Here is a 27,859-nt window from a genome sequence, read left to right on the forward strand (position 1 = left end):
ATTTGCCATAAGTCAAACGGATTCTCGTCAGCGGGAACTGATGAGGAAGAATAAACCCCTGAATGGTTCGAATTAGCCTCAACTGATGACAGAGATTTATCCCAGATACAACTGAACCACAGCAGCTCACCACAAAATGGCAAAGGGCTTCACGGTGCGCAGTAAGCATGCGCAGCAATTGGGAGCTTGTTGTGGACCATGGCGTGCGTCGTTACGTCAGCATGGACGTACGTGCGGCGAGCGAGAGACGGACGTGGCAGCCGCTGGAGAGACGCCGAGAGAGGCCTTGAGCAAGGCGGTGAGTGGTCGGGGAGCGGCCCTGGGAATGCGGTCAGGTCTCCCAGCCTGGAATAGTGCAAGGCTAGGCAGGAGTCAGGCCCCCGGATTGACTAAGGCGCTCTGTGCCCAAAGCCGGCGGCGAGTGGAGTGGGACAGGCGTCTGGGGATCGGGAGCTCGGTCCGAGGCAGGCCCGGTGGAGGTGGTCACTGGGTTGGGGGGTGGGGGGTGGGGGGTGGGGGGTGGGGGCTGGGGCTGGCGGGGAATCCTCCCACGGTTCTGTCTCAGATGCGAGGCACAGGCTTCTTTCCTGCACCCCCCCCGGGTCTTGTCTGGCATACCGGCGGAGGCCTGGCCGATTCCCCTGGGTGGGTAAGGCCGAGGACTGGGCCTGAAAAGGCATCTGAATCATTGGATCTTTTATATTTCCCCGCTTCTCCAATATCAAATCTGTCACAGTCTACCCTGATATCGGGACCATCTATTACCATTGCCTGGTTTAACCCGACTCATCGAGCGATGTGCTTACCCTTGGTTCATACCCCATTTCATTGGCTGCAGTAAAATTATAGGCTGAGTTTTCACCATTTCTTTCAGGATCACAGGGAATACCAGTTGGTCTCACCTGCAATTTACAATATTGGTTGAGAAGGGGATTTTGAGATAACTTATCAACACTTCTTTGAATATCACTTTTTGCATTCAACTTGGAGAAGAGCTGAATTGATTCCTTATTCAAAAGAAGACTCCTTAGCAGGGTGGTACTACTCCTAAACAAATATTGTCCTTTGTTACTCTTTTTTAGAGTTTTGGCTTGGATATCTGTGATGAGCCTTTTAATCATTTATTGCCCATCCTTGATTGTTATTGAGCAGTGGTTGAGTGTCACAACAGTATGGTGCAGCATTTTCCTGGTGATGACGGTGGCACTATGAGAGTTACTAATCAGTGCCATTCTCTAGAAATGGAAATTTTGGTTAAACAGGCATATTTGTGAAAGGTACTTGTTCCTGGAAAGTCTCTTTCCATTTGTATTAATATGATTCAAATTGATGTTAATTTTTTATTCAAGTGTACTTGTAAAGAACGTGTAGAACCATAGAACATTACAACACAGAAACAGGCCCTTGTAGTTTGTGCTGAACTATTATTCAGTGTAGTCCCACTGAGGTGCACCCAGTTCATAGCCTTCCATACCCCTTCCAAATGTACCTGTCCAAATTCTAAAATCTTAAAATTGAGCCCGTATTCACTACTTCAGCTGGCAGCTCATTCCACATTCCTATCTCTCTCTGTGAAGAACTTCCCCCGAAACTTTTCCCTTTTCATCCTTTACCCATGTCCTCTGCTTTGTATCTTACCTAACCTCAGTGGAAAAAGTAATACAGACAAAATTGTCTTGTGCCTGCCGTAAGGGAGATAAAGAGTCACCATTCATGTTGCTGGTCATCCCTGACAGTGCACAGAAAGAGAAGCAAAATAAAGTCCCTTCAGAGTAACTGAGTGTCCGTGTATTCACCTCCAGCGCTCCCTCAGTCTCACAGATGCCTGTTCAACTTGAGTTCTGGATCCAAACCTTTGACACAATGAGGAAGCCCTCGGTGTCTGAGGCCCTTCGGGAGTCCTTCTTACCCTCAGCACCATCTCAAATTGTGGTTCTGATACCAGGTTCCTATGAGACTGTCTCCAGCATCCCATGTGGATCCCCTGTCCTCATGTCACTGCAGCCTATGTGGGTCATTCAGCTGCTGAGCCCTTGTTGATCCACTGCCGTGGTTATGTCCTGTAGGGTCTTCTCCTTATCAATGAGGGGTTTTCCCCATTTATGATGCTCTGTGGTGGTCTGCTGCTCCCCCAGAGTCCACAACCCTTGTGGCTGCTGCCAAGCACAGGCACTGCGCATTTTAATATAAAGCACCATTGGCTCCTTTAACAGGCCATTTAATGTCTGAATGGAACCGTTGGTATTAGGTCTGGGCAGTTGAACCCTTCAGAGCACTGCGTTGTCTCCACACGAGCGGCAACACTGCCACTGTTGGATGATGATGAGAAATTAGTATGAAAGTTTGCTGTACTGAGAACTTCAAGGTTGTGGTAAATCAGCTAGAGATTCCTGTTGGAACTGACTTGTGAACATATTTCTCAGGACTTTTTGTTCTCTCCAGTGATGGGTTGGACTATTTCAAGAAAAAAAACACCTACTTCTTTTCGGTCTCTACTGTTATATTAGATCACTTTTATTTCACTTTCCCCAGACTAGTTTTGAAAGTGACTTCTTTGAGCTAATGTGGCCCATTCTTAGCTGTGTAACTTTGAATTCTTTCTTTTACCACTTTATTTTCATCCCTTTTGGCATAATTATTAATGACATTATGTTGCAAAGTGTTGTGAAAAATTTTATTAATGCATTGTTCATTTATAAAGTTTCCTTTTGAAAATGGTTATTTAGTCTGTTTCGTTGGTCCTTTCAGGCCCCACGTCTAAAACCTTTTAGAGGCTTGCATTTTCATCCAACCTTTTCACCCTATGTTCAGTCTGGTATTATTTGTTTGTCCATTATTTTGCTCTCCTCATACATTAATTGGGTAATTTTCACAGGTTTCTTGATCTCATTTCATCAGCTTCTCTCACATTCTGTCACCCAATAACATCTCACCAATCATGGCTGATTATTTTGACTCGCGTGAGTTCTTTGTCCTGCAGTGTATTGATTTTTAGAATTTGATCTTCTAATGTTCATATGACCACATTGCATCCTGTGTCATTACCTTTAGCCCTTTGATTTCACCCTTCTGTCAGCTGCCTCAGTTGTTACATGCTGTGGTGTGAAATTGTAAACTTTGTTCTCTAGTCTGGACACTTCTGGAAATCTTTATATGGTGCATCTTTTTACCCCATCTAAATTGCCTATATTTTAATTTTTTTATCATTGTCGTCTAAAAAATTCAGGGTGACAGACTATTTTAAAGTTGCCTTATTTGCTGTTTTTACTGTCTTTATGAGGCAAGGTTTAAAATCAATTCATCTGCAATTAAACCACTGGGACTTTAGAACCAAGTTGAAATAAAACATTTGTTGCCTTGTTTTAATCACGTGGAAGATGAGCAGAGTCCATAAACTCTGTTTCTCTTGGGAATAATAGGAAATGCCGAATTGTAGGTGTAACTGATTGCCGTATGCCTCATGTTGTTTAATACTGAAATACAAGCAATTGCAATCAAAGTTGTTTGAACAACCTTTATTCCAAATCCCACTGCATTCATCATATAGAAAGTCAGGTGATTTTTGTTTATCTTCCATTGGGAAAAAAAATATTATTCTGCATTTATTAAAAATTGCATGGCTTTGAGTAGCATTGCTAGGCCTGATTGGTGTCTTCGATCATCACTTATAGAATATTTATAAAGCTTATAAGAATACAAGATTTCATGAGGGCATACAAGAACCTGAGAGGGAATGTTGAGTTGTTGTTTCTTCCAGAGATGCTTTCCTCCATGTGCAGAATTTTGAACTTGGAATAGAGTCTCAAGTTGTACATGTGGGACTGGGGTTTTTTTTAATCTGAAGAAAAATTACATTTTTAAAATTATGTCAATCAGCAGGTAGTGATTGCTGAAAATGATTTATTCTATGAACAAATGCGGATTCAACAGCAATGTGGGTAGATGTAAAAAAAAATCAGTGGTTTATTGGTGGTGCTGTGGTTTAATTGCGTTGTTAATTTGAAATATAGATCTGTGCAATGTGCATGGAGTTTAAAAGTAGGAAGTTTTGAGGCAGTCTTGTGGGGTAGTGCTGATGGCTTTGGTCTCCTTATTTAGGGATGGATATACCTGCTTGGGGGCATTGTGGAGAGGTTCACTGGGATTCCTGGATTGAAGGGTTGATTCATGAAGAGAGTTTGAGCAGGTTGGACATTCAATGGAATTTAGAAGAATGCAGGGTATTTGTAACAAAATACAAGTTTTGATGAAAATTAACAAGTGCTTGCTGAATGGGTGATTTCTCCTGGTGGAGATATTTTTGAGGATCATGTGTCTTTGGAGAAATCTATCCCGAAGACCTGTTGAGGTAGATTAATTGCAGTTGTTCAAGGAGATTAACAGATACAGTAAAAAACCCTTTGATCAGGCCCCTACGGGGATTAGAAGATGCTGGATAAATGAGTTTTCTGATTGCTTGAGACTCACTCTTAGGCATTATAAGAGTGAGTCTCAAGTAACTGGAAAACTAATACACCTGCATTAAGAATAAATCAGTTTAAAAGATAAATACTATACTGTACTTGCACTGAGCAAACTTCACTTGCTTGAGACATCTGAGATTCTTTTCCATATTGGCCTGTCAGTAACATTTGGAGAGTTAAGAATGGATGAACATTTCTGTCGTATATCCAGGAATATTGAGCTGCGAGAAGTAAATTAACACATTCATATAATAATAAATGCCAACTGATCAAGTTTCTGAATGGCTTCCTTTTGCCATTTGGAGAGTTAAGAGTTAATCCTTATTTAGTAAACTTTGTATTGTATTGTAGCCACGGTATTTTTGTTGATTAAGAATAATCTGAAAACCAAACACTGTTTCCCCAAATGATGGATGAAGATTTTTTGTTTGCATCAGGACATGCTGTTAGACAAGATGTATTGAACATAGAGGTAATAGTATATCAAACAGTATTTACTTGTGTGCATGTGCTTCAGTTAGGAAGAAAACCAATCTCGATGGATTTGGAACTGACACATACATTCATAATACATATTCATTTGTCTCCTTTTCAGTTCTGATCTCAAACAATGTTCTCACTGCTGCCTTCAGGAAAGAGGTACAAGGTGCCACATGACTCACACTACCAGGTTCAGGAATAGCTGCTACCCCTCTACCATCAGACTCTTAAAGACCAAACTCAGTCAGAGACTCATTTAAAGAATCTTTGCACATTTTTAGTGAATTTTTTTTCTGCATTGCACAATCAGTTTATTTACATTTCCTACTTGGTTTAAATTTCTCTCTTTTAGATACTTTTCTTTTTCTTGAGTACAGTTTGCACTACAGATGCGGTCTGGCCCACAGGATAAAGGATCTCTGGGTTGTATGTGAAGTTATGTATGTACTCTGACAACAAATCTGAATTTGGAAACATTAATTCTGTTTCTCTTTCCGCAGATGCAGCCTAACTTGTTATTGGCACTTTTTTTGCTTTAGATTTTCAATGTATGCATTTTAGTTTTGATTTTCAAATACAAATGGACAAAATATTTATCATATACTGTTGCTCTTGTTTAAGATGTTTAATTCTGTTCTACATTTGTTGCTTTTGTAGTGTGACCTCACTGATAAAGATATCACAATACATGCTATGTGACCTTCCATTTCCAAACTGTCATTTTTAATGATGTGCTGCTGTTTAGCACCTTGTTAGCTAACTTAGAAGAGCCTAACTGAGGCACTGGTGATGACATGGTGGTACACGGTTTAAATGAGTTTCTAAATTGAAGTGCTGGTCAGATGCATGAACAGTGATTGTAGAAACGTTGTATGTACTCTATATAAGTGTGCTGATTTGCCTGTTTTTTCATCGAAGTAAAGTAATATCTGACTTCTAGTCAATGTAAAATTGGGAAAGTTCACGGTTAATTGTACATTTAATGAAAAAGTAAGCAGAAGAGAATTTTGGAGAATGTAATGAGAATTTTATGACTGCAATGAGTATACTTTCTTTGCAAATTCCAGGGAACATCAGTTTGGGGATGAACTTGGACAAATAAGATGAATCACCAGGGTCACATGGCATCTTACGGACAGCCTCAGCCTGGTTACCAAGAGTACCAGCCGTTTGTATATGAGAACCAGCATATGACTGGTGTTCCACCCTCTCAATATGGACCATACAATGGACCCATCCAAGGTTACCAACAGACTGCAGTGCCACAAGGTATTTGTGAAATAAAATATTGTTGATGCAGTAGAGAGCATATTTTTGTAAATTATTTCCTTTTATGTGTAAAATGCTGATATTCTCTCCTGTTGAACATGAAATAGTATTGCAAATAGATTCTTTATAATTTCAATAGGCTTTCTTAGTCCACGTGTTGAATATCAGGTAGAGTGAATAAGCTTTGGACCATACTGGACATTTTGACAAGTGCGTGTATGTTTGCAGAAATGTTTATTTTGCTCTTGAAGGAAGCCATAACCCAATATTTTACTTGAATTTTGTTAATGTTTAAAAAAAAACATCTATATTGGTCATGTTTCGGGTCATTGATTCAGGAGAATTTATTTGACGTTTCACTTTATTCCATTTCCATAAAGAAAAACGCAGAGTTTAAAAAAAAGGTTGATATTTGAGATCTAAATTTAACAATTTAGAAAACTGATGGTGTGTATGAAAAGTAGGGATCAGGTTATATCAACAGAAGTAACTTTAAACTGTAGGTAATACATTTTTTAATGAATTTAAATGCATATCTAAGCTACAATTCATTTTTCTGACAGGCATTTCCTGTTTGATAGCAAATTTATGTACAATATTCCTATAATGGGCAGGTATAGTTAGCTAAACTGTTAGCAGAATGCTAATACAGCACCAGTGACCCTAGATTGAATCTGCTGCTGTTTGCAAGGAGTTTGTATGTTCTCCCTATGATTGCACGGGTTTCCAATGGTTTCTCGAGGCACTTCAGGCAATTTCTGCCAATGGCAGACCAAAGCAAATTCCATGTAATATTGCGCTGTTCTTATTATATGACAATAAAAGGAATTTTTAATTAAACGGTGAGACACTGGAGGAAGCCTTTGGGTCATGAAGCATTGATGGAGAGAAATGGTCAATGTTTTAGTTTAGGACCTTGTTTGCATTAACCATTTCTCTCCATGATTCTGACTGTCCAAGCCCCTCCAACTTTTATTTGTTTGCCCTTAGACACCAGCAACTGTTTAAAAAAAATATGGTTGAGTAGATTAATTAGTCACATGTGCAATTGGGCAGCATGGGCTTATGGGCCAGAATGGGCTTATGGGCCAGAATGGCCCGCTGCTGTTCTGTGTGGCTAAATTAAAAAAAAATTAATTTGTTTTCAAGGGTAATGGGAGCAGGATGATTTTTATCTCAAAATTTTTGTGTATTGAACAAAATCTATTTCCTGACTACTCATTTAGTCATGTTACTTTTTTTGTTTCTCATGGTTTGCATTTACCTTGCTTCCGCACTTGTTCTTTTTTGGAAGTCTATTTAAATTATACCTGAATATCACCAAACTGTTCTGTTCATCTTCAGTGTCAGGTATAAAATAGATAGGTTGTTTCTTTTGCAACCAATATTTTATGCATATCTAATCCCATGGCCTTGGTTATTTAGTTTGGGGTGCATCTTAAAAATTAATTTGTTTTAAAATTTAATAGAAAAGTATAGGGGCTTAATAATGCATTACATTTCATTGTTGGTTGCCTGGCAGAAAGGAGTACATTTGTTAATGATGCTTTCAGGTAGATTTTGAAAGGATTGTGTTTCCTGACCTGATGCAGTTTTAAAACCGTGACCAATCTAAAAATGAAACTACATCTGTAATTTATCAAAAAAAATCCCAACACTATTTCCTGTATGCTTCTACTTCCACAGCACTGCATGCACAGCATTTTATTCTGTTGCCTGAATGCTTTATCTTGCAAAGGAATTCTGGAACTCTGCTGGTATTAAATTAACATTTTTGTCATTAACATTGATCTGCTTGCATTTTTCTTCACAGTTATTTGGTAATACATTAGGTTAGGTGACTAGCCGAGAACCCAGAGTTCTGGGCCAAGGATTCGGTAATGTCTTTGTGATTTATGTATGTGTGTGTGTGTTTTATATGCAGAGTTCAATCCGGTTAAGTGTGAGGTGATGCATTTTGGAAGGACAAACCAGAAGGCTGAGTACATTGTTAATGGTCTGTTACTTAAAGAGTGTAGATGAACAGAGGGACCTTGGGTTCAAATCTATGCATCCTACTAGGTTGCCACATAGGTTGATAGGATAGTTAAGAAGGCTTGTGGGATGCTAGGCTTCATTAATAGGGGGATTGAGTTTAAGAGTAGATAGGTCATGGTGCAACTTTACAAGTCTCCGGTGAGACCACATTTAGATTATTGTGTTCAGATCTGGTTACATTGCAGGAAGGATGTGGAAGCTATGGAGAAGGTGCAGAGTAGATTTACCAGATGTCTCCTAGATTGGAAAACAAGTCTTATGAGGCAAGGTTGGAAAAGCTGGCCTTTTTTTACCTGGAGTGTAGAGGAGACAATAGAGTTCTACAAGATTATGAAAGGCATAGATAAGGTGGACACCCAGCACTTGTTTCCCAGGGCAGGAACAGCAAACACCAGAGGACATGAATACAAAGGGAAGGGAGGGAAGTTTAGGGGAGACAGCAGGTGTAAGTTTTTTTTACACAGAGTCGTAGGTTCCTGAGTGCCTTGCCAGGGATGGTGGTGGAAGCTGAACATTAAGGGCATTTAAGAGACTCCAAGACAGGCACATGGAATAAAAAGAGAGGGTTACTGGGTAGGGTGGGTTTAGTACTTTTTTTAAGGAATATCTGGGTGGGGACAACATCAAGGACTAAAGGGCCTGTATTATTCTGTAGTGTTCTATGTAAGTTGGCATCCACCACAACAGCTGGACAGTTTAAAATCAAGTTATGGAATAAGATTTGAGTTTAGAAAAAAAAGAGCTGCTGTCATTAATTGTCACCATGAGATTCCAGATTTCTTTACAAATCCATCTAGTGTCCTTCAGGTTTAAAACTGTCACTAAACCTCTGGATTTTTTTTTTTTTTTTAAATTTTTTATTTTTCACACCATAAATCACATTAGCCATGATATACACTTTTTCTTTTTCACACATATACAGTGACTTTTTCTCCCCCCCCCACCTCCCTCCTCCCAGGCCACCCCCCCACCCCCCCCCTCATCCATTTTAGGTATACAATCTAGGTTGCATTAAACCAGTCAGACAATGTTGTCATTCAACAAAAATACACCAAAAATTCTACAGAGTCCATTCTTTTCTTTCCTTCTCCTTCCATCAACTTAGGTAATGTTTGTCCCCGGTAGGTTTTCGCTATTGTATTTCTTAAACTATATGTTATTTTTTCTAATGGAATACATTTATTCATTTCTATATACCATTGTTGTATTTTCAAATTATCTTCCAATTTCCAGGTTGACATAATACATTTTTTTGCTACGGCTAGGGCTATCAGCACTAAACCTCTGGATTTAGGAGAAATTGGGGATTAGCCTTGCTGACTTCCCATTAATGTATTTAGTGCCCACAATCAAATCTAATTTCTACTCTTCATATCTTTTTCAAAATTTCTTTTGACATTAAAATTGAAATTCCACTTTGAAAAATACAGAGTACATTAGGATACATGCTAAAAGTTTTTTAAAAATGTATTAAATCATAGTATTACATCGAAGGTACTCCACATTCTCAAGCAACAGATGATATCATACTAATATTTTATTATTTTTTATATATTTATATTCTTCTTTGGCTTGGCTTCGTGGACGAAGATTTATGGAGGGGTAATGTCCACGTCAGCTGCAGGCTCGTTTATGGCTGACAAGTCCGATGTGGGACAGGCAGACACGGTTGCAGCGGTCGCAAGGGAAAATTGGTTGGTTGGGGTTGGGTGTTGGGTTTTTCCTCCTTTGTCTTTTGTCAGTGAGGTGGGCTCTGCGGTCTTCTTCAAAGGAGGTTTCTGCCCACCAAACTGTGAGGCGCCAAGATGCACGGTTTGAGGCGATATCAGCCCACTGGCGGTGGTCAATGTGGCAGGCACCAAGAGATTTCTTTAGGCAGTCCTTGCACCTCTGTCTCGGTGGCCAGTGGAGAGCTCGCCATATAACACGATCTTGGGAAGGCGATGGTCCTCCATTCTGGAGATGTGACCTACCCAGCGCAGTTGGATCTTCAGCAGTGTGGATTCGATGCTGTCGGCCTTTGCCACCTCGAGTTCTTATATATATTTAGATATAAAAAATCTAAACACACTGCCAAGAAAGAAGTTGTTTGGCAAAAAGAGGAAAAAAGAATTTATTTTCAAATTAATAAAATATCTTATTAGTCAACACCTCTAAATTCATATCAAATCAAAGATAATGGAAGTAATTCAATCTACTCTGCATATCAAGAGTTTTTCTATCATAGAATCCCTGATGAGTTTTTATTAATGGTTGATTTGATAGGCAAAAAAAAATTTTTTCTCCTTAAAAAAATAAAATGTGGCTTTACTCGACCACCATCAACTTGGCCCTCACCCGAAAATCCTCCATTACCCCCACATCTCCCCGGGCCCACTCCGTACCCGTATGCAATAAGGACAGGATTGCTCTCGTCATTGCCTACCAGCCTCCGCGTCCAGCATATCTGCCATTTCTGCTACCTGCTACCATCAGACAAAAATTCCCTTCTCCTCCCCCACCCCACCCCCCCCGCCTTCTGCAGGGACCCCTCTCTCCGTGACTCCCTTGACCACTCCTCCCTTCCCACCAATTGAAGTGGAAAATTTCATGAAATGGTGCAAGAGTTACAACCTGAGTCTCAATGTGGACAAGATGAAGAGATGGTTATGGACTTCACAAGAACCAGGAATGAGCACCCTCCACTATACAATTACAACTCTGCAGTAGAGAGAATGGAGAGATCCTTGGAGCTCATTTAACTAGTGATATATTGTGGACACTCAATATCTCCTCATTTGACAGAAAGATGCAACATTAACTGCACTTCCTCAGAAGACTGAAGCGGGCAAGGAACTCTATTGAGATTGTCATGGGTAGCTGCATTCCAGTGTGGTACAGTTGCTGCAGAAAAATAGATTGATGGTCAATCTATTAGACCATAAGAGTGGCAGAGAGGATCAATTGAGTCTAGGCCCCCCCCCCCCCCAAAAAACCATTGACATGATCTACTGGGATCGTTGTCGGAAGAGGGCATGCAAAATCATTGCAGACCCCTTCCACCCTGCACACAGCATCTTTTAGCTGCTCCTGTCGAGGAAGAGGTACAGGAGTATCAGAGCCAGCACCACCAGGCTGAGGAACAGCTTCTTCCCACAGGCAGTGAGAATGATGAACGACCAAAGGAACTGCCTACACTCATCCAAGACTCTCATATTCATGAAACAATATTTATTTATATGTAGGAATACTTGTACTGCGTACATATTGTTTGTTTATATGAGTGTTATGTCTGGTTGGGTGTCTGCATGTTCTGCAGTGAGGATAGAAAAACGTTATTTCATTGGGTTGCACGTACAATCAAATAACAATAAGCATGATACCAATTAACACATTGTCTGTTGATCTGTACTTCTCCCCTTCACATTTTTCCCCTTTTCCCAGCCTTTTAATACAGGCATCAGCCTGCTTTTTATGCACACTTTGAGGAAAGGCTCAAGTCTGAAACATCAGAAATATATCTTTACCTCCTATGGAGATTGCAGGTCCTGCTGAGTTCCTCCAGCAGTTCTGTGTTTTTACAACAATCACAGTATTTGCAGCTTTTTGTGTTTCGCCCTAAACACCATTTTTTCTCCTCTGATTAGATGAATATTCTCTCTAATTCAACAGTTTCTTTGTTGGAGAAAATTATGAATTGAGATTTAGCTCATTCAGATTTTTAATTTTTTACCATTCTGTTAACTTTTACCTATTTTAAAAATTAAATTAAAATTAGATATTTAGCTTTATTTAAGAACTGAATAAGGTTTCTTTGTTCATCTTGTTTTGTCACATTAGGCAGCTTCTGTCAGCCCCTTGTCCAGAACATTTCAATGGAGATTTTTTTCTGTATTTGTGCAAAAACAATACATCGTTTGTATGTGAATTATCCAAAAGTGCTGGAGAAACTCAGTAGGGTATGCAGCATCCATAAGAAGTAAAGGCAATCGATGTTTACTTCTCATGGATGCCGTGTGACCTGCTGAGTTTCTCGAGCAATTTTGTGTCCTGCACTAGAACCCAGCATCTGCAGATTTTATCGTTTACATCTATGTTCCCATGTGTTTGCATTTGCTGGTCATCAGACAGAATTTGAGTAAATTTAGATAAGCAGTTTTGGCAATTTTCATGTAATCTAGCTTCTGATAAGAAATTCAATTTTGTTTTGTTTTGGTTTAGAGAAGTAAAATTAGCCATGTACAGGATAAATTAAGGAAAAATTGCTTTTGTTTTCATCTTTTTTTGTTTTGTATTGAACACACAGTCATTTTAAATTCTATGTTTTTATGAATTTAGAATTATTGATTGTGACATCAGCAGCGTCATGCTCCTTCACAAATTGAAAATTGTAGGTTTTTTTCAAGATTCACCAATTTACACCACTTACAATTTCAATTCTGCTTTAAGAATGTTAATTCTCTTGTTTTTTGTGCTGAATTCAATTCTTACATTCATTATTCTTTCTGTTAATTACATTACTGACATGACATTGTTTTCTGTAGGTCCTTTGAGGCTGCCACCAGGAACAGCACCACCCCCAACCTCAATACCTCCCTCAACAACTGCACAGCAGCCAATATACAACCAGTATAGACAAGGAGAGGTACTCAATGGTCCTGCATTACCCGACCAGATGCAAAGGTTTGTTGAAATTGATCATTTAGATAAATCAGAGCAATATTCTGGAAAAAAAAATTGAGCCAAGATCCCTTTTGAGCTTTGCCATCCATTTAACACCAAGTTGCAAAATTTGCATAGTCCGATGGGATTTTATGAAAGGTAAAATACATTGCAAGTGTTCCTTGTCTTCTCCTCTCAGTTTGTGGACTGGTCAGTTTCACAGAGCCAATTCCTTTATCATTTCAAAAGGCTGTTGCTTCAGAGAGTTATGTGTAAAACATAAGAACCTCAGATGGAGGAATCATGAGAAACAAAGAAACGGTTAGCACTATGGTGCAACACACTTATAGCACCAGCGATTGGGACTGGGGTTCGAATCCGGCACTGTCTGTAAGGAGCTTGTACATTCTCCCCGTGTCAGCATGGGCTTCCTTTGGGTGCTCCGGTTTTCTCCCACCCTTAAAGATGTATTTGGGTTGTAGGTCAATTGGTGTAATTAGGCGACACAGGCTCATGGGCAGAAATGGCCCGTTACCATGCTGTTTAAATTTAAATTTTAAAAAAAGTTGGAGGGACGCAACAGGTCAGGCAGCATCCATGAACAGAAGTGGTCAATGAACAGAACTGATTCTTAGAAAGGGTCCTGACCTGGAATGCAGAAGTTTTATTCTCTAACTGGATGTGGCCTGATCTTGGGATCTCCATATTTTTTGTTTGCTGATATCCACATGTATTGATTGCAGAACATTTTGTGGGGCAGACTGGAAGGAAGAGTTATAGAAAAAAAAGTTAATTTCCAACTCCACCATTTCCCATGACTGGATATGACCATCTCCTTATCTTGCAGCCAGTTCTAAAATCTCTTTTAAAGACCTTGGCTCCTTGTGATAATTTTTGTGTGAAGGCTGCCAAATGGCCTTTACTGTACAGTCCCCATGCTCCTTTAGTTTTGCTTTAATTTGAGCTAATTGCATTCCTATTGCACGGTTGGCTACAGGTAATACATTTTTAAATTCTGTGCAAGACGAGGCCATTTTAAATGTAACATGTTGCATAAGAATGTTTATTGCTTTTGTAGGCAAAGTTCTGTGATTGGAGATAATTCTGTATACTTGGTATTCATGAGGGATAGGGCTACAGATTTTCTGGAGATTTTATGATCAAATATGCAGTTATTAGTAATTAACTTAAATATGCTGTATAATTTTCAAATAGTGTTAACATCCATTAATAAACACATTAAAACATTAATTAGCCAGGAGAATATGATATTAGTTAATAAAATACTTTTATTAAAACTTGCAAACAGGGATGGTTTTGAAATCACACCTAATCAAAGACATCAGATCAGCAAGTGGTCTGGAAACTGATTGGTGTATTTATACAATTATTTTAGTTAGTAAATGAATAAATGTATATATGTAAAGGCTGGGACTAACCTGTGAATACAAATAGGATCTTGAGGATTGAGAGTATTATACCTTTTGCTTAACGGTGAAGAGTGTATGGATAAGTACAATTATTAGAAAATGTACATTACTTGGAAGTTACACATTTAAGCTCTTTGGCCATGTTGGTGCTTGCTCTGTATAGGAGTAATCCTTCATGCTCCCAGTTCCTTCATTGATTTTTCCATTGCGCTCACTGAATCTATTATTAAATATTGATAGGGTGTTGCTTTCATTATTAATATTTGCATTCAACAGCCTCACTGGGATATAGTATAATAGAAAATAAATCTGGAATAAAAAGCCTCTGTCAATAATGGTGTTCCTAAAACTAATGGATGATCAAAAAGCCTCCAACAAAATGGTTGACTCTTAGTTTATTCAAGTGGTGTAGATTGCAACAGAAGTATCAGAAAGGTTATTCACTGGAGGAATACCTTCAACAGCTTGGCGGCTGTTCAGGAAACTAGTTCATTCACATCTAATTAGGCATCCATATCACATCAATCAATAAGTTAAGCCATCTGTGTAATTAATAAAAGTGCTCCCTGCTTTCTCTCAAAGTTTCCTTTTAACTTTCTATTCACTTGAAATCTAGTTATTTATTTATTTTTTCAATGGAAAAGTTTAAACATTTTTGTAATTTCTAGAGTTTAAATGTAAGTTGATCAACTGAATGTAATGACTCAAAATGAGTGTATTATGAACTTTATTATGCAGAGTACCAATTACACGCTATGTTTAACTAAAGTTCTTTGAAGTGCATGTAATATTTTTGCTAAGGTAATGAGAAGATCAATGAAACTCCAGAAGATGGAGCTAATACTTGGCCCAAGAGTCTGTACGAATATTATGAACCTCTCGTGATTCTGATCTTGTCAAACAATGAGCATCCAGCACAATGACTTCTCAAGCATTTCAGATGATGTGTACTGAAGCATTTCAAATGAAAGCAATTGCTAGCTGGCAACTAATTCTAACCTTGTGTATAAAACTTGCTTGATCTTGGGTCTTCAGTGGGATGCTTTGGCACTAAAATCAGCCTATAGCAGGTTTCTGCAGGTTATCTAAATGTAATGCAATTAATTACCATTAGTGTTATTTATTATAAAGTTTGATTTAAAAATAAAACTAGTTAGCCTGATAAATGTGGCAATCCAAATGTAGCCATTTTACTTCAGCATAGAATTAGCTGCTAGTAGTTCACTGCCTCTGGGAGAATATAGGGACAATTCAAGCCCACCCACATAAAAAGAGCTGGAAAACAGTTTAGCATATTATTTAAGGATTATATAACTGCTTCTGAAAACACTACTTGAAGTGTCTCTTCCAGTAGCAATGCGAAGTCCTTCTCAAAAATATTTTGCCTGTTGGTTGAGCCATGCTCCCAGGTTTAGTAGTTGTCAAAACTGAGTTTATCTTTTTATTTTTTGTTATTCAAATCAGCTAAAAAAATTGAAATACTGTATTACACTTAGTAAGATTACACTTGGATCTATTAAATGAGATGCATCAAGTTTAACAAAAAAGTTAATTTCCTTCAACTCATCATCTGCTCCATCACTGGACATCCTCTTCACCTCTTAACTTGGTGCAGTTTGAGCAGCCTTGCAGCTGGAAAACTCAGGAGCATGAGCTCTAGATTTGTACTGAACGATGAACAATTGAATAACGGCAGGGAGGACTTGCCAGGAAGTTTGTGATTTAAAAAAAAAACAATTTTTAATCTTTGGAATGAATGTGTGAAGAAACCAAAGCACTTGGAGAAAACTCAGTCAGATAACGTATAAAATCCTTGCAGGCAGCAGTGGATTTGAACCTGGGTCACTTGCGCTGTTGACGTGTTGACATGCCACTCTGTTTGTTCATAAAGGTACACAATCCTTTATCCAGAACCCTTGGGTGATAGTGTGTTCTGAATTTTGGATTTTTCCGGATTTCAGAACAAAAGCCAGCTGCCCCAGATTTAAGCCCACCCGAATTGTGCTGCCGTATCCACCCCTTTCCAGTCATGCTGCCATCTCTCTCTCTCCTCCCCGCCCCCCCCACCACCCGTCACACTTCTATCTCTCTCTCTCTCCTCCCCCTGAGATGCGCTGCTGTCTCTCTTTCCCCCACCGTCCACCCGAATCAATCTGCTGTCTCTCTTCCCCCCCCCTCCCCCACCCCCCCGAGTCGCGCTCCTGTCTCTTTCCTCCCCCGGCCACCCGAGTCACGCTGCCGTCTCTCTCTCTCTCCTCCCCCTGAGATGCGCTGCTGTCTCTCTTTCCCCCACCGTCCACCCGAATCACTCTGCTGTCTCTCTCTCTCTCCTCCCCCTGACATGCGCTGCTGTCTCTCTTTCCCCCACCGTCCACCCGAATCACTCTGCTGTCTCTCTCTCCTCCCCCCCCCCCCCGAGTCGCGCTCCTGTCTCTTTCCTCCCCTGGCCACCCGAGTCACGCTGCCGTCTCTCTCTCCCTCTCTCTCCTTCTCCCTCCCTCCACTATACCAGGACAAAATGCCGGTTTTTGGAGCTTTCCAAATTTTAGATGTCTGGATAAAGGATTGTGTACCTGTACAAGATTACATAAAAGCCCTGAACTTTCTGACAGCTATCTGGGTAAACATTTGGTTTTAAATGTTAATGAAACCATGTGTTAAAATTTAATTACAACATTTAATTATAAAGATTTAAGTAAACTTTGGTATTAAGTTCTTGGATTGACTAATTGGTCAGATCACTTTTTACTAAGTTTGTCTGTTGAGTGAATAGATAGCATTCTAGCGCCAGGTCTAATTTGGCACAATTTCAGTGGGTAGACTTTACAGTGTATTTGCTGCCCATTTCATCCATGAGGAGGCCAGTTGAGAAACCTGTGGCCAACATAACCCAGTAAGATAGTTGTTGCATTTTGTGGGAACACTGAATTTTGTTCCTGAAAACACTCGGCTCGTAATCTTTGCAGGAACAAAATAATTTCAACTGTGATTGGGCTAATCATTTAAGTTGTTCATGTTATAGTCATGTTGCTAACTCCACGTGACTTGAGATCATTAGAGCTCACACTGGCTTTGTAATGTAGAATGTTCAAATCTAACTGCTGAATCCTTTCACAGGCTTCCGGTGTCTCAGCCTTACATGCCTGGTAATACACTTCGCTCTGGCAGTCAGACTATGCCAAGTCAACATTATGCTCCTCCGCTCAGTCACGCTCAACAGCTACCAAATCAGATGGCCCGAATGCAAATCAGTGGAGTTTCTGTGAACAGTGCATCACCTGTCAGCCAAGGTTATGGTATGTAAAGATAAAAGGGAATTTCCAGTCATGAATGGAAATCAAATAGTCATGTACTTTATTATTTGCCAATCAGTTGTCATTCTGAGATCAGCATACACTATATTCTTGAGCACTTTTATGTAGTTTACTGGACCATTTAACTTAGACTATTAACATACTGGGACTGATTAATAATGAAACTTTTGTAAGGTTTGCAACTTCATAAAAATAATTTGAACTAATTTTAAAAATGGTTAATCATAGCCCTTCTGTCAGACTGCACAGCAATTTGTCCTTTGACCCACCAAGCCTGTGTTGTTAATCGAGCCTTCATTTAAATTAATCAGTGCAAATTCCAGTTTGTTCTCCCCATCAACTCACCACAGATTCTACCACCCTTCCCCCTACTTGTTAGAGGTGACCAGCCCATTGCCTTCAGGATGGAGCACCTGGAGGAAACTTGCACACTCGAGGAAGAATATGCAAACTCCAGACATACATTTGGAATCTACCAAGGATCAACTCCTTAAGTTTTGAAGTTTAAATTGCAATTTCATCCACAATTTTCTTGTTCATAGCTGTCCTGTTGTTCCTTAGATTTTAGGAAAAATCTTTAAATTTTCAGCTATATGTTCTGGAAGTAATCCCAGGTTTTATTGACATTTTGGACAATTTCTGCTGTACTTTTATTTCTCCTGAATCACTGATATTCATATCACAAATATTCCGTGCCTTGTTAATTATTCAACCAAGATTCAGCATCTAGTAGTTGTGAAATTCATGTAGTCTTTCCACCTTGATTATGAACAATAGCAGCTAGATGTTTTATTTTTACTTTAACTTCTGTAAGAATCTTAATCTCGTAAATCTGTTCTGTTCACAGACCCACCAGCTTCTCGTCCTCAAGTTGCAACTAGTTTGCCGCCTGTGGGCCCAACACCCTATTCTACTCCACTACAGAATGCTCCATCCAGCACCCCTCAAGATAATAGCCTTCTTCAGCAGCCTTTTCCTGGGCAGCCCACCCCTGCATCAACTTTCACATCTCTTCCCACAGCAAATCTTCCTCCTTCACTGGGAATGCAGAGACCTCCCATGATGCATGGACTACCTTTGCCAGGACAGGCTCCATCAGGAACATATCCATCCATGCCTAACCACAGGTCTATGGATCCTCAGCCTGGTATGCCAGGGGTCATCCTTAGCGGACCAACTCAGGGCTTTCAAATGCAACCAGCGCCTAATCAGGGATTTGTACCACAACAGAACGGTAAGTTTGTATGCAATGTTTGGAGCAGTTTTAACCAGTTGAGCTGACATAGTTATTGTATTTTGTAAGATTTAAGAAACCACAGTTCTCTTCATCTGTTAAACATACAGCCGACATGCTCATACCAGTTTGTTCTGGAATCATACTAACCAAAATGATTTTCAGAACTGTACAAATGAGAATGAAGACTTTTCCATCTGCATAACATCAGTCCTACTCATAGGAGTACTGCATAAATGATATAACAGAAAAAAAATAGTGGAATTGATTTCCCCCCCCCCCCCCCCCCCCACCACCACACAATAAGAGAGATGACTTGGATATGGCTGCCTAAAAGGGACTGATAAGATAGTACATTATAAAAATGAAATTGTTTTCGCTATGGGGAACAAGCATTAATGTGGGACTTGTCTGATAATTCTTTCAAAGGACTAATATGGTTTGATGAGGTGAATGATTGCCTCCTTTGCCCTGTACTTCTGCAAACATAATTTTTTGTTGGATTTTCATTCTATTAGCCCATTTCAGAAAGCTTACCCTATTGATTTTTGTTGTAGCATTAAAACTGTGCATTTACTTGATGTTGAAATACATAAATGTGTTACTTTTCTTGAATGTGTTGTCACAGGTTCTTTTGGGCAAATGAGGGCACCCCAACCAAACTATCCTGCACCGAGTGTTGGAGCACCAAATTACAGCAGTCAGCCTCAACCTCAGCAAAAGCGATTGGACCCAGACAGCATTCCCAGCCCTGTAAGCACACTTTCTTTTAATGTTGACTGGTGTGATTTTGTGTTTATAGAGTTGCTCAGTAAATTTTCTCACTTTCTGAATTGCTTTGAAAAGGATTCACTTGCTTGGATATGTTGTGTTGGAAATTTGAATATAAACCACCCTCCCAATTATTTTTCAATGTGTTTGAAAAGTGTGTTTTTGTAACCTCAATATGCCATATGTACTGTATATGTTGGCATACAAGCTGACTGGATGTATAAGACAACCCCCCAACCCCCAAGAATTTCTACTTCATATGTAGACTTTGAGCTATATTTGCTGTATAAGACTATCCTAAGTCTGTCACTTACTGCTGAGAGCTTACTGTCCATGTTTGCTACATGTTTCACTAGAATCAGCCAGTGTGCAGTGCCTCCTCTATGTATTCCTGGGTGTTTGGCAACTGGTCTCTGTGAGATTTATTGTGATTCACAATATGTCATCCTGGGACTCTGGCTGATTGTTTACTGTTCGTCAGCTATTGCAAAAGGTTACTGTTAGCTTTCTTTGCTGTGCTGGTATTTTAAAGTTTGTTGGGCAGGTTTATAGTATAATTTTATTGTTTTAATATTAACATTACCATTAATCCGGCTTCTCAAATACAAGTTTCAGTAGAAAAGTATTTAGTGGTAGGGCCTTAGGAGTTACGAGAGTGTTTTATGCTCTTCTCCATTGCCATGGGGACACTCTAAACTGTGGGATATTAAGGTTTGGATTCTATACTTGGTGTATAAGGCAACCCCTGGTTTTAGGGTGACATTTTTAGGTTAAAATTCTGTCTTGTACGCTGACATGTATGGTATGTAACCAGCTTGTATGAAATTCTATACAATAGTGGCAATTCCTGTTACTTGTATGGATCCAGTTCCAGCTTGGTATTCTTGACTTGATAGTCTACCACTGTCCCTGACATGATATCAATATCCTAGCTTGCTCTTTGAAGTTATACCTAAGCTTGCTCCTGCCAAGTTTGCATCTTCCGAGTCTTCTGTCGGTTTCCCTCTTCTCTCTGTGTTTTCCCTCAATCAGAGTCTGCTGATTTGTACATTCTGGAGTGCGTGAAACTGAGATCTAGAAAGAGGTGAGCAGGAGACTGGTGGAGTTGTTGGGCAAGGCATCAGGTCTGGACCTGCAATTCCTAAGCAGCTGTTAAGACAAGGTTCTTTATATTTGTAATATAGCAGCACTAGATTTATTCCTGATATCCAAGCTGATGCTTAATTATGGACATTAATGAATCTTCTAGTTCAATATCTCGTATTCATGGTGCGGTATTATGTTTTTTTTTCCAGATACATTGAGATAAGTAATTTTAATTGTGTGTGACAATGTTTTGCTGTCTGTGAATTAATTTAAGTAACCTATTTCAACTGGTTTGGATGAAATATTGTGAGGTTTTCAGTACATCTGGAAACAATCTAAGAGATGTATGTTCAGAATTTTATTCGGAATTAAAAAAATGCACTTATTTGAAATGGAACTGAAATAAAACCTAAAGAAAACACAGAAAATGTTAGAAATCCTCTGCAGGTTGTAGACCTGTCGTTAGTGTTTTCAGGTGGTTGATCTTTGAAGTAGTTTAGGGAGACATGAACCGAGTGAATTAGTGATAATTCCTGGAAGAGACTTTGAAGAGTAGTAGAAATGAGAATTTTAGAATCATTTTGGAAACCATAGTTGCTGTGATGCAGAGTCAGTCATGCGGCACAGAATAGACCAACCGACCAAGTTGCATTCTGGGCTAGCTAGTCCCATTTGCCTGCATTTGGTCCTCAAGACTTGATTCTTTACAAATAAGTGAGTTTGAATAATGTCATGTCTTTTTACTAACTTGATGCATTGAACAAAGTATGGATGGTTTTTTAAATCTGTTTAAGACAAGAATTCACCCAGTATCCCAATGACTCTACATAGGTCGGCACAAATCTGATTAAAAAAGAGCAGTACTATTTCACTTTAACCCATTGGTGTTTGATGGAGTTTCGCACCATTTTGGAAGATAATTTCAGTGAAGTTATTTTCTTTATCAGTTTGCCAACTCAAAAGATGAATGAGATTCCTATGTTATGATGGTCTTTTTACTCATCATTGAATATATGTTTTTGTGCTTGATCTGGAGAATTCAGTATTCCCAGCTGATTCCTGTATCTGGGAAATTGGCTTGATGAGGCTGACAGAAGCATTAAAACTGCACTCTATGCAAGCTTCAAGCGTCTTCAAACTTTCAATTGGACCATTATAGCAAATTTTCTGAATTAATATTGAAAGCATATGGTTGAGGACCTAACACATTTAATGGATGAAATTGTTCTTGCCAGAATATTTTCTTTGGAAATGTTGGTTTGCTTTTAACATGTAAATAAAAGGTCTTGCATTTGGTATTAACATGTTTAGCTCGTCACTAACTGATTAGCACGATTTGCATGTGCTGTGATGTCTATCAGAGGACTTGGTGATATGGTGCTGTGTAGGAAGGTAGAAGTAACAATTGTTACTCTTGTTTCTCTCCTGTTTTGCTGCTCATTTGTGCCTTTTTAAGCAACTTAATGAACTGCCAACTCAAAAGAAAACAAGACATAGAATAGATCCAGATGCAATTCCTAGTCCAGTAAGTCTGCTTGTGTTATATGTGCTGTTATCCTCCACATTACACTATCTTGCTTAAAACAAAAGGCTCATTGATCTGCAAATGTCAATTACTACATGCTGTAAGGTCATAAAATGTTGTTGCCCTTCACTCTGTACATCCTCCTAGTTGCAATTCCACCTTGTTATTAAAAAGATAAATGACAACATTGAAGTGTTTGCCCAAGAAAACATTTATACTGTAAATGTTTTCAGTAGAATGCTGGAAATACAATCCAATGACTTCTGGATAATTTATAGTGTTTGATTTGATTAATGTCAAGATCTCCTTTGGTACCTTACAGTCATGTCTTAATATGCATTAGATGCATATGTATTTTTCATAACTGGATCTAAACTTGCGTACATGATGAGCATTTTTGGTTTGAATTTTTATTTGCAGCACTGATTAGTTTTATTGGCTAGATGTCTCTCATTTTTATTATTATACTCATATCAATGTACTTAAAGAAGAATGCAAATCATTTTAATTTCTCTGCATTGTTTCATTATCTTTATGAATTGTAGACAAGAGATGCAAATCCTCTTGTCTGTATTTGGGTGGATATTAATTATAGAAAGCTTGGTTTAATAGTAACCTTCATTTAGAAGGTTTATAATAAATTTGACAAAAATTGACAACATTCTGAAAATAAGCTAATTGAGGAAGACTGCCTGGGACTGAACTATTTGTGTATTGGTAGCAAATATAACTAATTAATGTTAATGTGTTTTTGGAAAAAAAATATCAGGGCATTAGTTACTGAACAAGTTTAATTGAGAAGCACTTCAGTGGTCCCTATCTTTGACGTGCAAATGTTTGGTGTCATGCAAGTCTAGATTCAGTGTATAAAAGATTTGTACTTTTCCCTGCCCTTCTCAAGACTTTCCACTTTCTTCCAGCCAGTAATTCCTGTGCTCTGCTTTTGTGTTTTCCCTCTGGCAGTAGAAGCCTATCTGGTACCTTGTCCAAATAGTTGAGTGAGCCAAAAGACTGCTGGCAGGCTGTTCCACCTAGTAGTATGGAGGGAATACCACAATTGATTCCAACCTTTGCCTAGTGATGTGCACCTCTGTACTTGAAAAAGAAACACTAAGCATTTAATGTCTTTGTTCTTGGCTTGTCAGGAGTGCTGAAGACAATAGTAGTCCTATGTTCATTAGCTAAGTCAGCACTCAAGCCTGTGACTTAGCACACACATTCACAAGACTATTTGGGATAATTTGCCCATGTTACATTGTGGAATTGTCTGCTCATCATTTATATTAGCATATAGTTCATCTGTTCATTTCTACAAACTATAATGTATGACTTAACTTCAATAAATGACTGAAATGTCATATTATGCTGTGACAGATCCAAGTGATTGAGGATGACAAGTCAAATCGGGGATCTGAACCATTTACAACTGCTGTAAGAGGACAAGTTCCACCTCTTGTGACTACTGACTTTGTGGTAAAAGATCAAGGTAGATTTCGCTTACTCAGCTTTACTCTTTACTGATTTTTATGCAAGGCTTCACATTTGTCAGTATAGCATAGAGCTGTTAAAATCATTGGATGATTTTCACCAGAAGGCAATATAAATTCTTGAATACACTAAAATGAATTGTATCAATGAAAAAAGAATTATATATACTATCTCAGTTTACAGTTTAAGGGCTTAAGGCCAGTACAGAGGCACAGCTAGTAGCTCATAGCTCTAGTGACCTGGGTTGATTTCTAACTCCTGCTATTTGTATACGTTTGCATGTTCTTCCTGGACCAGCCTGGGTTTCCTCCCAATTTGCAAAGATGCGAGTAAGTAGGTTAATGGTAGAATTGGGGATCAGTTGACGGGAAAGTGGAGAAAATAAAATAAGATTAATGTAAACTGCTAAATGTTGGTACAGATGTGTCCTGAAGAGCTTGTTTCTGTGCTGTTCTTTATCAATCAAATCATTTCAATTCAAAATAAGATCAAAAGTCTGGCAAACCTTGTATCTTGGAAGATGATTTGTTCATCTGTTTACCTTCAGTTGGCTTTTCTTTCCTCAAGCCAATTTTATATTATGGGACATTTCATTTGTGGTCCTTGGGAGAAATGGGAAATTATTTAAATCTTTTATTTGATGAGGTGAGAAAAATCTTTGGGGGTGGGGGAAAAAACAAGTTTTTTTTTAAAGATGGCTCAATGAGGAGCTTCATCTTTTCATTTTAATCCCAAGGCCTTGTGGTTTGGTTGTGATTTAATTTTCAGTGACGCAGCATGAAATAAACATGGCACATTTTAGCACTAACCAATTCCACCATCTTACTGCTCTTTGAGTAATCAGTGTTTAAATTTTATTTTTGTAAATTATTATAAACTCTTGTCTCATAATTCTGATTACAAATCTACAAGTACTGTGAACTAAACTTGTTTAATTTACATTGAACTAGCTAGCTATGCTCCAGTTTTATATTTGATTTATTATACATTAGAGCAATATTTTCTTTGGAAAACAAAATTTAAACTTGCATTATCAGTTGAAAGCAGTTTTATTGAAGTCTACATTCAAAACAGCATCACTTGTTTTCTGAAGGGTGTTTGACATTTTGTTACACATTCAAATACCTCACAATGAATATTTATTTTGTAATTTGGCCATAATTCTGATTCCTTGCCAAATTTTCCATCACCAACCATCCATCACCACTTTTACATTCCAACTCTAGGCTAAAAGATGTCTGAATGGAGGCTATAAGAACATTTTAGATCATTGTTTTCCCATGTGGTAAATGTACAGGTATGTTATTCTCAAATGAAGTATTGGAGAAGAATTTTTAGATTAGGGTTTTGGTTGAATCATTGAAAAGGCACCAAAACGAAGCTGTTTAGGAACTATTTGATATGCATGGAAAGTAACATTTTGGTTACATATGTTGGAGCTTTTAACTTGATTGTTGTCTTACAGGAAATGCGAGTCCTCGTTTTATGCGATGTGCAACTTACAATATACCTTGCACTTCTGATATGGCAAAACAATGCCAAGTTCCCCTCACGGCTGTCATAAAACCATTGGCCACTTTACCAGCTGATGAGGCAAGTGCACTGCAATTTTTTTCAAATGTTCATACTATATTCCTTTTTAATGGCCGCATGATTTTTGATTCCCTTTGCATGCATGTGAGTGTTAAACAAAAGTTATTTTACACTGATATTGAGGCAACCAGCTCAAGTACTTTAAAGCAAAATTATTAACAATAGCCCTGAAGAGATGAACTCTTCAAAGTAGGAGTTAAATTCATTTCTGGTAGAGGAAGAGCCATTTTTGCCTTCATTACATATAAATAAAAGCAGCAAAAAGAAAAATCAGTTTGGGTAAATAGCCCAGTTTGACATGTACTGTACATATGTGAAGAAGGCCAAAATGTATAATGGACTTCTCAGAGGACAAGAATCTGAGATTTACTGAGCAACTACTGAATGTTATTATGGTGTCTGCCTGCAGATTTTTGCAGTTGCGCGAGCTCTGGTTGGAGAGTGACCATTCTGTGCAGATGTTGGCTGGCTTCATGGCTGACTTTCAAGGGAGTAGCTGGCATGTGGGAAATAATTTTCCAATGGAGTCAATATCTGAAGCAAGATAACGGAGAAAGGAAATTGATCAAAACTGAAAGTGGGGTCTATCACCTCATAATTTAAATAGTCATTTGTATATTTATGGGTTGTTGTCAGTCATCCATTTTGATTAAGTTGTTTCACAGGACATATGTGGGGATTGAAAAATCTTTTGTCTCTATATGCACTTGAAATTTGGCTTTCTGTTCCATAAAATTTTTGACGCATGACAAATTAGACCATGTTGATTTTATGAAAAATTGGTTTCCTTGAGGCAAGTTACCACAAAACGTCAACATTTATTTGAGTCTTCGCTCATGGAACATCAGTCCAGCAACAAATTGTTTAGTCTTCAACGCTGAAAAGTCCTATTTGTAGAAGATCTTTGTGATGAGGTTCCATTTTGCCTGCTACAACTGATGAAATAAATCCAAAAGCTGTAAGTGATACCAAGCTGAAGTGACTTGATCAGGCACTTCAGTTTGGATTTTTAAAATTCTTGTATCGTGCTCTTTTGAGATACAAATCATACACATAATCAGTGCAACTTGCATTTTTCCACTTTCGGATTTGAGGCAAAACTCAAATTTAAAAAAAAAATCCCAAATCGGAAACCTGAATTAGAGTTATGTAAAAGTAGGTTATCGTGGTTGGAAACCCCATAGTTCATATTTTCAATCACTTTGCAATTATTATGTGACACCTGAGACAAAAACTGTTAGAAAAGTGTCACTTGTTTTATCGAAGCTAAGCATGATATTTCCCTCTCGGGTGTATTGCTTCCTGTGTTGTCATGGGAATTTATCCCTGCAATATAAAATTAATTATCCAGCCAAGTTCAAGTTACCTTTTGGTGAAAGGTAGTGTTTGGGTGTTGGTTCTTAACTGCTTTAAGGTTCAATGAAGCTGATTCAGTAATTGAATATCCTTTATAAAAATAACGTTTTCAAGTTGAGTTCAATGTGATCTTTATTACAAGGGGATTTTGTGGTGGATTTTGCACTTCTCTGTACCAGGTGTAATCACTTTCAATTGAGTTTCTGAAATTTACAGATTTGATTGCAAATCCTTCTGGGTTTATCATAGTCTGGAATGTAAGCAATCAGGCTTGGAAAAATAGTGCTCTTCATCATTTGTTCCTGGAGTTTGAAGAAGTTTCATTCTGTTTTGCCTTTTCACCTCCGTGTTGAGCTAATCCTAGTGAAGGGATCTGAACTTTGTATTTTACAAGTTTGGAAGTGGGGCGGGGGGGAGGTCAAGTAGCACAAATAGATGTAGACATGCTCCACATGTCCTATGTTAATGTTGTCTTGGTTTGAAAATGTAGAACTCTTTAGTTCATTGTTTGCTTTTAGTATAAGGTGAATCATTGCTTGTAGATGCAGTTTTGTAGCAATGTCAGATTCATAGAATAAAATGGGCCTGAGCCCAATTTTCCTATGCTGACCAAAATGCTTGACCATACAGATTCCATTTGCCTGCATGGAGCCCACATCCATTTTAAACCTTCTCTATCCACGTTACTATCCAAAAGTCTTTTAAATGTGGAGATTTTACTTGTCTTCTCCAGCTCTGGTAGCTTGTTCCATATGCCCACCATATGTTCCCAAATATACTTTAATGGTTTCCCTCTCAGCTTAAATCTGTGCATTCCTTGGGATGCTGCCATTCCCTTTGTAAATCTTGGCATGGTTTAACTTCCCATACTGCATCACTTAGTACTTGTCCGAGTTAGATTCCATCAGCTATTCCTTTGCCTACTTTTCCAGTTGCAAATTTAAAATACCTTCAATTTCCCAGAGACCATCAGTTTTAATAGCTTCCATATCATTAATTAATATGATAAATAAGGGATTTTGCACCAATCCCTGTGGTATGCTACTAGTTATAGGTCTCTAGTCTGGAAAGCAGCCCTCCACTAGCCCTTTCTGCCTGCAACCACTAAGCTCATTTTGTATCCAAATTTACTGTGACTTTAAGTCCCTTCTCCCCCCCCCCCCCCCCCCCCC

At 38.6% G+C, this 27,859-nt stretch overlaps 1 protein-coding gene across 8 annotated transcripts in view; it reads left to right on the forward strand.

The window, feature by feature from the left end:
• The first annotated feature begins 208 nt into the window (after positions 1-208).
• LOC138736318 (protein transport protein Sec24C-like) overlaps positions 209-27,859 on the forward strand; it is an 85,791-nt gene continuing 58,140 nt past the window's right edge. For 4 of the 8 annotated variants that reach the window (XM_069885628.1, XM_069885625.1, XM_069885621.1 and 1 more), the window contains exons 1-9: positions 209-298; positions 6,011-6,212; positions 12,773-12,911; positions 17,438-17,616; positions 18,482-18,868; positions 19,497-19,621; positions 22,182-22,250; positions 23,625-23,736; positions 25,204-25,331. In XM_069885628.1, coding sequence (XP_069741729.1) covers positions 6,047-6,212; positions 12,773-12,911; positions 17,438-17,616; positions 18,482-18,868; positions 19,497-19,621; positions 22,182-22,250; positions 23,625-23,736; positions 25,204-25,331 — 1,305 coding nt within the window. In that variant the 5' untranslated portion in view covers positions 209-298; positions 6,011-6,046. Of the gene's footprint in view, positions 299-874; positions 1,039-1,063; positions 1,278-6,010; positions 6,213-12,772; positions 12,912-17,437; positions 17,617-18,481; positions 18,869-19,496; positions 19,622-22,181; positions 22,251-23,624; positions 23,737-25,203; positions 25,332-27,859 lie in introns of those variants that run through there. The other 4 variants (XM_069885622.1, XM_069885624.1, XM_069885623.1 and 1 more) reach the window with 4 other exon arrangements.

This window comes from Narcine bancroftii, chromosome 6 (assembly GCF_036971445.1).
Source record: "Narcine bancroftii isolate sNarBan1 chromosome 6, sNarBan1.hap1, whole genome shotgun sequence".
In the NCBI taxonomy this organism is placed as follows: domain Eukaryota; kingdom Metazoa; phylum Chordata; class Chondrichthyes; order Torpediniformes; family Narcinidae; genus Narcine; species Narcine bancroftii.